The sequence below is a fragment of the Onthophagus taurus genome, chromosome 6 (genome assembly GCF_036711975.1).
Source record: "Onthophagus taurus isolate NC chromosome 6, IU_Otau_3.0, whole genome shotgun sequence".
Classification (NCBI taxonomy): Eukaryota; Metazoa; Arthropoda; class Insecta; order Coleoptera; family Scarabaeidae; genus Onthophagus; species Onthophagus taurus.
The window spans coordinates 22,308,145-22,322,164 of NC_091971.1; the positions used below are offsets into that span (position 1 = coordinate 22,308,145).

Consider the following 14,020-nt stretch of genomic DNA (forward strand, 5'->3'; position numbering starts at 1 on the left):
ATTGCCAAACTGGTTGCACAATTACCCATGAGACCTCAAGGTATAAAAAAAATAAAATTGAAATACAGTAAATATACATCTCGAGTACTGAACAACTATCGATTGGGATGCGATATTTTGATCAGGAAACGAAGGAAATTCCAAAAGTATTCCTCGGATTCGTCAAGCTTGATGCTTTCGATGCGAAATGTATTGCAAAAGCAATAGATGAGTTTTTGGCAGAAGAAGATCTTGATCCGGACAAATGTATTGGTATTTGACGGTTGTTCGACGATGTCCGGGAAAGAAATTGGTGTGCAACCAATCCTACGCAGAAAATATAAAAAAGCTTTGTTCTTTCACTGCTCGCCACACAAATTAAAGCTGATCATTAATGATCTAAATAGTCTGTCTGAAATCCGGAACACCAAAGGTACCATCAAAGATAATATTATTACATTTTTTCAAAAATCAGTTTTGAGACGCAAATTGATACCAAATATTTCCAGGCTTTGTGAAACAAGGTGGAGCGAGAAACACAGAAAAATATTAGAGTTTTTAAAGAGAATTTTCCTATTATAATGGCCTTAGAGAAGAGGCCTTAGAAACCTTGTCACGGGAAGGAAAGAGTGCGACTAGAAAAAATGCTAATCAGCTCTATGCAGCAGCTTCTAGAGTTTCGTTTATTCTCAGCTTTATTTTGAAAGCCAAATACTCAGCTATGACGTAAGCTGTGGTAAACGTGCTCCAACTAAACTTTTAGTTGACAATAAAAACTCTTATAATAACACTATCCAGGAAAGAGAACTGGAATATCTTGGACATATTATGAAATATTATGAATGTATATGGTAGAAGAGGACCAGAAGGACATGGTTCTTAAAAATTTTTGGTGCGCATAAAAACGCAAGACTGAGTTCAAGAATATTATAACCAAAAATTTGATTTTTTTAACATTAATTTAATTTCTAGAAATCATGTCATGACGTCTCCCAATATTTAGTACGTGTTTGGCAATATGAAGTTTTAATTAGGATGATAATTAAAAACAACCAGCAGATTTAACTTCTACCTTTATTATCTCCTTATCACATTAATCCTGATATAGTAATTCAAAGAGTTTAAGATCCACTCAATTATGGACTTAGTTTCGTAAATGAACTTAATTTTGTTCAAACAATTTAAGTGAATTTTTGGAATCTTTTTGACACAAGCTTGAATTTTCAAAAATTAAAGTCGTGAAACTCTTAATATAGTTTAGAACAACTCATGTTCAATCTACTTAGTGCATATCGTCTGTTATGGCTAGCATTTGATTCGATACCAAGTTTGAGTAACCTGGAATTGAAACAAAAACCCAACATTAATTGAAGACTTAAAATTTATGGAAATGTGTCTGATTGATCACTGTTGCGAGTTCTAAAATTATACAATTATAGACTTCACTTTGTTCAAGAATTTCAGATTGCGGATGAGTTCTAAAATGTTTCAATGACAAACTTAATTCGCCCAAAAACTCAATTTCCGTATTCCGTAACAAAAGCTGGTCATTAGTTTCGTGCAACTCTTCTGTTATTGTATGACTGAGCAAGCCTAGCTTAGAATTCGAGTGTCTTTTGTGTATGTACTTAAATTCTTAATAATTGATTTAGCTCAAGAAATAAAGTATAACTGAAAGATGCTAACTGAAACTGCTAATTGATGTCTAGTGAAGGGTTTTACAATTAAATGGCTGCTTATGCCAGTTTAAAATAAACTCTAATTATGATTATTTTAATAATATCTTATTATAATCAAGTTTAATATAGAAATTAGACCTTTAAACTTTCTACGGAGACAATGAAAAAAATATTGTCTGTGTCGTTATAAATAATGTACTGATTATAAGTGTAGATAAAAATAAAAATATAGATTACACAAATAAAAAAGTATTTTTTATTGATTATTAAAAATAATTAAGATACAAAAACAGAGTACTAAAATTTTCCACATACTTAATAAAGTAGCAATTGTACAAATCATAAATTGTCCGCTTCTTCGATCGTTTCAGGAAGTTTAGAACCTAACGTTTCTGGTAGTTTTAACGATAACAATCCCGCTAAAATTGAGACTCCTGCAAAGAGTATCATTGGAAGCACTTGTACATATTTTCCCTAAAATAATAAATTAATTATTTAAGAAACAAATAAATCTTATTTTGTTTACGATTAATGGCACAAAAGGTGCTAATGTTGACCCAATTCTTGCAGTTGTTGAGGCGGTTCCAACACCACCACTTCTAATAACTGTTGGAAGCATTTCCGCTGTATGGCAATAAACAACACCAAAAGATGAAGTGATGCTGAGTTTCCCGATTAAAAATAAAGTTACTTCTACCCAGGTAATACCTAGAATTTAACGAATAATAAAACAAGTTTTAAATTAGGTGGATTAAAAAACCTGATGGAATAATATTTGCAGCACAGGTTAGCCCACAAAGTAAAAATGATATAACTAAAGTGGGTTTCCTTCCAAATTTAGACATAGATATCCATGAAAGTGTATATCCAGGAATTTCAATTAAACAAACCAAAGAGAAATTTAAATATTTATTTCCGCTTATGTTTACGGAATTTATTGATAATCCATAATAAACGAAAGCGTTCACAGTCCTAAAAATAAAGAAAAATAATTAAAAAAAGCTAAATTAAATTGATGACATATTATTACCAAACAATAATAATAATAATAAATCGCACGACTAATTTTTTTGATTTAAAAATATATTTAATCATTATCCACGGAGATTTTTCAACTTTTTGGGGAGGTGCTACATCGGGATTGATTTGGTCCGTTTCAAACGACATCATTATCATTTCAGAAAGATCGACTTGATTAAATCTAGCCGCTTCTATAACGATTTCTTTCGCTTTTAATTTTCGATTTTTCGCCAACAACCATCGCACCGATTCTGGAATTAACCTAAAAAATCTATTTTAGAATATAAATTTTTTGCCATCAACAACAAATTAACCCACCAGTAATAACATAGAAACACTAAACAAGGTCCCGAAGCCGTTAATTGCAAAGGAACCCAATCTTGATATACCCAAGCGAATAAACCAACTAAAGCTTCTCCAACAGCGTAAAAATAATTTAAAACTATTGCTGTTATTTCACGTTTACTTCGTCCAACTAATTCAACACCTAAAATAATACAGTCAAACCGCGATTAATACGGGGAAGGCTAAAAAAGTTCATTATATGGAAAATTTTTAATTTGCACTTTAAACTGTTTGAATGAATAATTTTAAAGTCGCGTTGACATGGGTTGTGAATCACGAACGTGAGCTACGTTTTCGTAAGCTACGCTCTGTGTCAATTATTAGATTCGTCAAAATATTAAACCTGTTTGATTTTTGTATCTTGTAGTCAGTCGTGAGCAGAGCAAAAGGGCAGTTGTTAAATTATGGCTGCTCATATTTTAATAATGAATGATGCAGACACCAATAAATGTCTGGAACTATATCAGAATGAGCTAGTATTGTAGGATACGACCAGAGAGGACTATAAAAAACGAGCAGCAAGAAGAATTGTAACTGCAATGGAAATTGATGGTTTTACAGAAATCCATGTAATAATGAAATTTAAAAATTTACGTAGCTCCTATTTGCAAGATATAAACAAGATTAAGCAGAGTATAAAGATAAGCAGAGTTGTTCTTATAAAGTTTATACTTCTAAAGTGAAATGGTTCAAAATAATGGATCGTTTTCTCAAGCCACACATAAAAGCAAGAGAAACCCAATAAAACTTGGTAAGTATTTATTTTAATTTATAATTCCGTTCTTCCTGTTGGGTCCCTTTGGAAAGGGGCAGACGTTTCGCCAAGATCTCACCTGGCATCTTCAATGGGTTGTCGTAGTTTCCTGCAGATATCTTGGACCGACTACAGCAATAAATAAATAAGTAAATTAACATATACGTTACATTTATTCCAAAAAATAAATAAGGTAATCCATTTCGCACATTTCAGCGTTTGTATAATTTATTTTTAACAAGTATTCTTTTAATTTTATAACAAAAGCTACCTCCTGTCAAAATAACAATTAGTTTGTACCTGCAAAATGTAAACTTGTATTACAAAATTAAAAATGAATTACACAAATGCTGAAATGTGCGAAATGCATTACCTTTACGGAATGGCGTGCGGTAATTCGGCAGAAGCAAGGCGGTTGTATCAAGAAAGACACTACGACATTTCTACATTTTCTACGCATTCACCAACGATTATGGGAAAATGGAAGTTTTAAAAGGAATACTGCTGATAATGGGCGACCTATGGAAGTTGCAAATCCCCAAGTAGAGGAGACTACTTGGGAAATTTCAACGAAATTGATGAAAATTCGACCACAAGTACCAGAAAAACTGTTCACAACTTAAACCTATCACACTCGACAGTTTTGAGAATTTTGAAAAGGCAACTTTTGTATTCCTACTATATCCCAAGAGTACAAGCCTTATTGCCAAAAGATTTTCCGCCAAGATTGGCTTTTTGTACATGGATGCAAGACAAAATAGCTCAAAATCCTGAGTTTGGAGTTCTGTTTACCGATGAAGCATCTTTCTCGAAGGCTGGTGTTTTCAATTTTCACAATAACCACATATGGGCAGAAGCTCATCGCATTTATGTTCGAAAATTTCCTGGAGAAAGAGCGCCTTGTCCTAAAACTTTATATCGAATAGTTACAAAATTTCTGGAAAGTGGTAACGTGGAGGAAAAAAACGAACACGTGCAAGATCGGTTTCGAATGAACAGAATCAAATAGCTGTTTTATAAGCTGTAGATGTTAATCCTCATGTAAGTTGCCGTCAATTGTCAAAAGATTCAGGCATTTCATTAACGAGTGTACAGGGTGTCCAAATTTCGATGGGTTTGCAGGGTATCTCAGTTATTATGAAAGATAGAAAGTTGTGGCTTCGCGAACCTGAGCTACTTTTTTGTGAAACTTACAATGGCGCAAACCAAATTTTTATAGTCCTCTTCGTTTTTAATATACAGGAAGTGTTTGAAATTTACTATTTTCAGACACCTCCTGTATCTCGGCTATACGAAACTTAGTAAAAAAGTAAAAATAGGTTCTAATAGATTTTTTCACGTGGAATCCAATGGTGCACGTAGAATTTTTCTAGTCATCACGATTTTTGAGTTATAAACACAACTCAAATACTGAATACTCAACTTCTAAAATACTTAACTCTTTATAACTCAAAAACTGTGATGACTAGAAAAATTCTACGTGCACCATTGAATTCTACGTGAAAAAATCTATTAGAACCCGTTTTTACGTTTCCGGATAGCCGAGATACAGGAGGTGTCTGAAAATCGTAAATTTTGAAACTCTCCCTGTATATCAAAAATGAAGAGGGCTAGGAAAATTTGGTTTGAGCCATTGTAAGTTTTACAAAAAAGTAGCTCAGGTTCGCGAAAGCCGCAACTTTCTATCTTTCATAATAACTGAGATACCCTGCAAACCCATCGAAATATGGACACCCTGTACATCGGATTTTGAAACTTAATAAGTTTCATCCGTATCATGTCTCTCTACACCAACAATTACATGGTGATGATTTCGAAAATCGTGTGCAATTTTGTACTTGGGCTATGGAAAAATTAAGATTGAATGAAAATTTTTTCTTCAATGTACTATTTTCCGATGAATCCTCTTTCACCACCAATCACGGCCAAGTAAATCGTCATAACATGCACCACTGGTCACATGAAAATCCTCGTTGGCTAAGACAAGTTGATCATCAAAAACCTTGGACAGTTAATGTCTGGTGCGGCATTGTTGGCAGTAAAATAATTGGCCCTTTTTTATTGATGGCAATTTGAATGGCAGAAAGTATCGGAATTTTTTGTTGAACGATTTACCGGTTTTGTTGGAAGACCTTACTCAGGAGCGAAGACTTGCGCTATGGATGTCCATCTCATTATGCTGTAGCCGCAAGAGAAGTTTTAGACGAAATGATTCCGGAAAAATGGATTATTACGTCCTAATGGACCGGTGAATTGGCCAACTAGATCACCCGACTTAACTTCTCCCGATTTCTTTCTTTGAGGTTACCTCAAACGAAAGTTTACAACCAGGTTCCAACAACACCAAACGATATGAAAAACCGTATCAGAGCAGCTTGTGAATCAATAACTGAAGAAAAGCTTGGCAATGTGCAGAGAACGTTTTCAATGAGAATTCAGAAATGTTTAGAAGTGAATGGTCATCATTTTGAGCATTTAATCGATGTATAAAGGTAACTTTATAAATTTTAATCAATGTTCTAAGGTGATTTCAAAAATGAAGAAGAATTTTAGTACTATTTTACGATTAATTAAATCAATAAAGTTTTAAATTAATAAATAAAGTTTTTTTATTAATTAAATTTTTTTAATTACATTTTTAAAAATGTTGTTTTATTTCCTTTTTGTAGATATCTTCATAACGCAGAATTTAAGAAAAAAATTTTTTAAGCACAAAATACTTAGTTTGTTAAGTTGTTCAAGACGTTGAAAGAAAAAAGTATTTGTACGATTTGAAAAAATGAAAATGACGTCAGAAGGGCCTTTAGGCAACCCTGAAAAAAAACTTGCTCATGTGTACCCTTTTCACCAAAAAAAGTTTACTTGAAACTTTTTTCGATTCGATTTTGGGTTTTCGAGATATAAGCATATGTCATTTTAAATGAAACACCTGTATACTACAAAATCTAGCCAATGTGGTATTTTATTTCTCCTCAACAATTTGCATTGCCAAGGCACTGCTCCATCATGGTTGCAATATTCATCTCTTTTTGCCAATGCTGATCTGTTCGGAAGTCTATCAAGTGTTCTATCAGCAATGTTTGTAAGACCAGAACTGCTTATTTGCTGCCAAGTTCCCGGAATTACACTGTAGTTTTCGTCCACAGAATCGATTATGCTAGCTGGCACATAATAATTATCAGTTTTTCAAAGCCAGTTATGTATTGAGCAGCAGGTTCTTACAATTTTATTAACTTTTTGTGTATCTACGGCAATTGGCTTTTGAAATATTCTAAATTTTGATGCTAGTATACCAAATCCATTTTGCTCTGGACAGCCTATAATTGAAAATGCGTTCAGCTCTGGATAAATTTCGTTTACTGGTTTTAGTAGAGATGTTGTTAAAGGAAATGCATCATTAGCGACAATAACTGCATTTGAAGGTATATTCAGTATATTTGCCTCCATAGTCTCATTCAGGCTACAGTTTCGCCTCACACCCCATCTGATGCTCTGCCTTTAGCTCCTATATCCATATATGTGAAACAATAATTATGATCAACTAAGGCACCCAGTTTTAGATGGTGCTCTTATAACTATTTGCTTACCATATAGTGCCCCAATGGGCACTAAAAACATATTAATGTATATAATATATTTATACTCAGAAAAATGATAAATTACAAAAAGGTGTGCTATTTTATAAATAGAGGTTGTAATTTTCATGAAAATCCTATATAATTTTTTCTTGTTATTAGGATATTACTGTATCGGTAAATGAAAAGCCAGCTTCACCTGAATATAATGCAATAGCATCCCAACAATTCAATCCACATCTAAATAAACGCAATGCCAAAACGACTCTTTAAAAAGAAAGTTTCAGCAAACATCTCGTAAAAAGAAGCTATGTTTGATACCTGTTGGAAATGATATTAATTCTACGATAAATGAACTAGATGATATAGCTGAAGTTAGCTATAAACTAGCTGTAGAAGATATAAAGGATCTCTGAGTTAACTTTGGCCATGCGCAATTAGCAAATGTATACTTGCTTTAGGAAATATATTTTTTGCAAACCCTTGAAAAATTTGCCCGTGAATTTAGATGAAAGTCTAGTTGCCATACCAATAATAAGAATACCGTTATTAATTAAATAACGTTTTTACTTACCTTGATAAATTCTTTTAGAGCATCACACACTGCATCCAAAACTTCTTCTATAAATTTACTTATCGATGATTTGGGGACTCTAAATAAATATTCTAACCTTTTAAAAGAGTCTCCAGTAGCTAAATATTGAAGAGTTATTTGCAGTTTTAGTTTAGCCGATAGAGCTTCTCTCATGTTAGTGGATATTTTTTGAAGTTTGAGGCTAACGAGTTCCAATAAATAACGAAAATGGTGTTCCGACATTCGAAGCAAATTTTTATAATCTTCAGGGTACTTGGAGATGTCTTTCATTAAATTAGTATGAATTCTTTGTAGAATCCATTTCCTTGTTCACTCTCATCTTTTGTTTTTTTCTTGTCAAATTTTGTGAAATCCTGTCTGCTATACACCACACAAAACTTGATATGCTTCCGCCACCAAACACTACATATGCGCGACTGAAGCAAATACCTACCGGGTAAACACTTTTCACGAAAAAGTCGTGAAATTATTCGTGTTACCACGAGGGCGCCTCTTGTTCGTGATTCACAACCCAAGTCAACGCGGCTTAATGCTTTATATTTATATCAAGGACTGTAGAATCTAAGAGGATTGCTGTATCCCGGAAACAGGTGCACAGCTCGAAGGTCCGTTTATGATGTCACGAATAAACACTAGAACTAACACTAGACCTAGAACTTGAAACATTCGTGTTTAGTAATGAAGGAATGGATAGTGATTTTGCGAAAAGTCGGATTATTCGGCATATCTCTACATCGAAGTGATACCCTTACATAGCCATATTATTGAGATATTTGACTAAAAATGAAATTAATAAGAAAGCTGATAAGATATGTTAACTTATTTGGATCCAAGATACAAAATGAACTTTTTTAATGCTGATTTAACTAACGAAGCAATTCTAAAAAGAGGACACTGTAATGATCCTTCAAGAAATGAATTTTATAGCGAATTTTGCAAGTCATCGATGAAAATTGCAACATCGACAATTTTATCAAAACTTCAAATCTTGTTTTCTCAAAAACTAAAATTTATTTTTTAAAACATGTTGGTTCATTGGAAAGAGCACACTTTTATTAACGTTTTGGGAAATTTTCATACTCATATTCCAAGATATCGATTTTATACGAATTATTAAAATTTAATCGGCGAAAATTGCAAAATTCGAAGAAATTATCGATCATATCAAAAATTTTTTTCTCAAAAACTAAAAGGTATTTTTCAAAACGGTTTCTTGCATTAAAAAAAGGATACTTTAATTACTAATTAGTGATATTTCCACAAGGATCCTCAACGGAATTAATTTTATAGCGAATTTTGCAAGTCATCGATGAAAATTGCAACATCGACAATTTTATCAAAACTTCAAATATTGTTTTCTCAAAAACTAAAATTTATTTTGTAAAACCTGTTGGTTTATTGGAAAGAGGACACTCTTATTAACACATTGGGAAGTTTTTAAACTCATATTCTAAGAAATGGATTTTATACAAATTTTTAAAACTTAACCGGCGAAAATTGCAAAATTCGAAAAAATTATCGATCATTTCAAAATTTTTTTTCTCAAGAACTAAAAGTGATTTTTCAAAACGGCTTGTTGCATTAAAAAGAGGATACTTTAATTACTAATTAGTGATATTTCCACAAGGATCCTTAACGGAATTAATTTTATAGCGAATTTTGCAAGTCATCGATGAAAATTGCAACATCGACAATTTTATCAAAACTTCAAATATTGTTTTCTCAAAAACTAAAAGTTATTTTTCAAAACGTGTTGGTTTATTGGAAAGAGGACGCTTTTATTAACATTTTGGAAAATGTTCATACTCATATTCCAAGAAATCGATTTTATACGAATTATTAAAATATAATCGGCGAAAATTACAAAATTCGAAAAAACTGTAGATTATTTCAAAAATTTATTTCTCAAGAACTGAAAGTGATTTTTCAAAACGGTTTTTTGAATTAAAAAGAGGATACTTTAATTAATAATTGGTAATATTTCCACAAGGATGCTTCAAGAAATTAATTTTATAGCGAATTTTGAAAATTATCGATGAAAATTGCAACATCAAAAATTTTGTCAAAACTTCAATATTGGTTTCTTAAAAACTAAAAGTTATTTTTCAAAACGGGTTGGTTCATTGGAAAGACGATACTTTTATTAACATTTTGGGAAATTTTCATACTCATATTCCAAGTAATCGATTTTATACGAATTATTAAAATTTATTCGGCAAAAATTGCAAAATTCGAAAAAATTGTCGATTATTTCAAAAATTTATTTCTCAAGAACTGAAAGTGATTTTTCAAAACGGTTTTTTGCATTGAAAAGAGGATACTTTAATTAATAATTGGTGATATTTCCCCAAGGATCCTTCAAGAAATTATCTTTATAGCGAATTTTGAAAGTTATCGATGATAATTGCAACCACTAAAATTTTATCAAAACTTGAAACATTGTTTTCTCAAAAACTAAAAGTTATTTTTCAAAACGTGTTGTTTCATTGGAAAGAGCACATTTTTATTAACATTTTGGGAAATTTTCATACTCATATTCTAAGATATCGATTTTATACGCATTATTAAAATTTAATCGGCGAAAATTGCAAAATTCGAAGAAATTGTCGATTATTTCAAAAATTTATTTCTCAAGAACTAAAAGTGATTTTTCAAAACGGTTTTTTGCATTAAAAAGAGGATACTTTAATTAATAATTGGTGATATTTCCACAAGAAAATATCCCTCAAGAAATTAATTTTATAGCGACTTTTGAAAATTATCGATGAAAATTGCAACATCGAAAATTTTTTCAAAACTTCCAATAAAGTTTTCTCAAAAACTAAAAGTTATTTTTCAAAACGTGTTGATTCATTGGAAAGAGGACACTCTTATTAACACATTGGGAAGTTTTCAAACTCACATTCTAAGAAATGGATTTTATACACATTTTTAAAACTTAATCGGCGAAAATTGTAAAATTCGAAAAAATTATCGATCATTTTAAAAATTTTTTTCTCAAAAACTAAAAGCGATTTTTCAAAATGGCTTGTTGCATTAAAAAGATGATACTTTAATTACTAATTAGTGATATTTCCACAAGGATCCTTAACGGAATTAAGTTTATAGCGAATTTTGCAAGTCATCGATGAAAATTGCAACATCGACAATTTTATCAAAAGTTCAAATATTGTTTTCTCAAAAACTAAAATTTATTTTTTAAAACGTGTTGGTTCATTGGAAAGAGCACACTTTTATTAACATTTTGGGAAATTTTCATACTCAGATTCCAAGATATCGACTTTATACGAATTATTAAAATTTAATCGGCGAAAATTGCAAAATTCGAAGAAATTGTCGATTATTTCAAAAATTTATTTCTCAAGAACTAAAAGTGATTTTTCAAAACGGTTTTTTGCATTAAAAAGAGGATACTTTAATTAATAATTGGTGATATCTCCACAAGGATGCTTCAAGCAATTAATTTTATAGCAAATTTTGCAAGTCATCTATGAAAATTGCAACATCGACAATTTTATCAAAACTTCAAATATTGTTTTCTCAAAAACTAAAAGTTATTTTTCAAAACGGCTTTTTGCATTAAAAAGAGGACACTTTAATTAATAACTGGTGATATATCCACAAGGATCCTTTAAGAAATGAATTTTATAGCGAACTTTGAAAGTTATCGATGAAAATTGCAACATCGACAATTTTATCAAAACTTCAAATATTGGTTTCTCAAAAACTAAAAGTTATTTTTCAAAACGGGTTGGTTCATTGGAAAGACGATACTTTTATTAACATTTTGGGAAATTTTCATACTCATATTCCAAGAAATGGATTTTATACGAATTTTTAAAACTTAATCGGTGAAAATTGCAAAATTCGAAAAAATTGTCGATTATTTCAAAAATTTATTTCCGAAGAACTAAAACTGATTTTTCAAAACGGCTTGTTGCATTACAAAGAGGATACTTTAATTAATAATTGGTGATATTTCCACAAGGATGCTTCAAGAAATTAATTTTATAGCGAATTTTGAAAATTATCGATGAAAATTGCAACATCGAAAATCTTTTCAAAACTTCAAATAAAGTTTTCTCCAAATCTTTTGTCCTACACCTCCAAATGTCCAAATGTCCAACACCTAAAGGAGATACTAATTCCTGTGAATGGTAGAGTACTAAGTAATAAATTTGTAATTGGTAACTATCCGGTATCCGGGCGGATTTTAAAAAATGGCCGGATAGGCCGGATACTGGGTAGTCGCCGGTATCCGTTCCACCACTAGTGTTTAGCCGTGCGTCTCTTAAGACGGCTAAACGTGAATGTTTCTAGTTCTAGGTCTAGTGTTAGCTCTAGTTTTAGTTGATTGAAAAATATACAACAATCTAGCGCTGAATAACAATTAAAACTAGAACTACCGTCCTTGATTTCTACATCCTATAGACAACTCGGGGAATACCCGGAGTTTATCTATGAATATGGCGAATAATGCAAATCTCGTATTTAAATAAATGAGAAGATTGTTATGTAAGGTTTTTTACCTAAAATAAATGCGAGTGGATAAACTCCAGCTGTTCCAAAGGCATTTGCAAAAAGTAGAATTAAAAAAAATGGATAATTTGGTGATATACTTTGTAAAACACCGGTTACGCTCATAAAAATAATACAAAAAATAAATATCAGTTTTCGTCCAAATCTAAAAATAAGAATATAAAATCCAACCTGCGTGTTTATAAAATAAAATACTTGTCGGCTAAAAATCCAAAAACGGCACTTCCTATGAGTATTCCTAAAAAATGCGCACCACCCGCCAGTGAAAGTTTCCATTCATTTTCCAAGCAAGTGATTCCGAACTGAGTCAGCCCAAAATTGCGGAGATTAAAATTTTTGCGCCTGAATAGGCAAGAATGCTTACGTCGTTCACAACAGTCCGCTCGTTATCAAAGACCCACTTATCGCATTTTTCAACAAGATTCCGAAGAAAAACTTGCTCCACACAAGTATCATTAGGAAACGTTCCATTTAATTCAAAACGGGTACATTGTGTGGGTACATATTTGTCACTTGGATTATCTATTGAATTGGGTATCGCCATTTGAAGAAAATCCGCTTTGTATTCTGCCGTTGAAGCATCTTCACAATTCGGTATCAAACACCTAATAATACAATTAAATAAAATAAAATTTATTAAATCAATTAATTTTTGAAAGTGACGTTTAAACGTCAAAATTGTCATTTAAAAGTCAAATAAATTCTTACCTGTAATTAGGAATTCCAGCCACAAAAACATAAGTTAAACTATTCGCTGCCGAAAATATAATAGGAAGACAAATAAGTAAATAAATTTTTATTTGATATGCCCCCATCTCCCCCAATTCTAACAAAATATCGTCAAAATCCATCACAACTTTTTGTTTTTCATAAAAATAAATTAACAAACTTTTCTAATTTTTAATTTAGGTTATCAATGACTTTGATAGAACCGCACGACGTTTCTATCTCAAGTTACCAGACGGTTTGACCAAGTCTCGACTAGGATCGGGTTCATGTTTTATTTTTTTCGAAACACTCAACAATAGGCCTTGAGAAACAGCAAAATATTACTAATTTTTGTCGTCACGATGGGAATATCAGTGGTGATGAATTACTAATTTTTATCGTCGCGTTAGAAATAACAAAGTGAGGAAACCATTTTTTGTGGCAATTCCGCGATTACCGTAACAAGCCTGCGTGTAATCACTATTCGAATAGATCCGCATGCAAAGAATCGAAAAAGGGGGGGAAATCACGTGTAAATATCCCATAAAGGTCAAAGTTTAAACAAATCGAGAGATGTTTTGCACAATGCACCTTTTCGAGTCAACGCACTGCCACGTACTGATTAAAAGTGATAAATTTAGAGGCACAACTTACATTTAGATTTTAAAAAGGAGGCCAAGATTTATTATTAGAAGACAAATAGTAGTGAACCAAATTATTGATTTTTTTAAATGTTGACCTATTTTCCTCCACAGGAAATAAAGAAAACTACAATGATGGTTTTAATATTGCAAAAACAGGGATTTCCGAAGAATAATTAAGTTTT

At 31.6% G+C, this 14,020-nt stretch overlaps 1 protein-coding gene across 1 annotated transcript; it reads right to left on the reverse strand.

Moving 5' to 3' along the window:
- Positions 1-1,891: 1,891 nt before the first annotated feature.
- Positions 1,892-13,960, reverse strand: LOC111416248 (organic cation transporter protein-like). Its single transcript, XM_023048215.2, has 9 exons — positions 13,195-13,960; positions 12,851-13,091; positions 12,682-12,788; positions 12,477-12,631; positions 2,997-3,165; positions 2,689-2,940; positions 2,419-2,630; positions 2,185-2,366; positions 1,892-2,132 (listed from the first exon to the last, which is right to left on the reverse strand). Exons 1-9 carry the CDS (start codon positions 13,335-13,337, stop codon positions 1,998-2,000), a joined length of 1,596 nt encoding a protein of 531 aa, XP_022903983.2. The 5' UTR covers positions 13,338-13,960; the 3' UTR covers positions 1,892-1,997.
- Between the last annotated feature and the right edge of the window lie 60 nt (positions 13,961-14,020).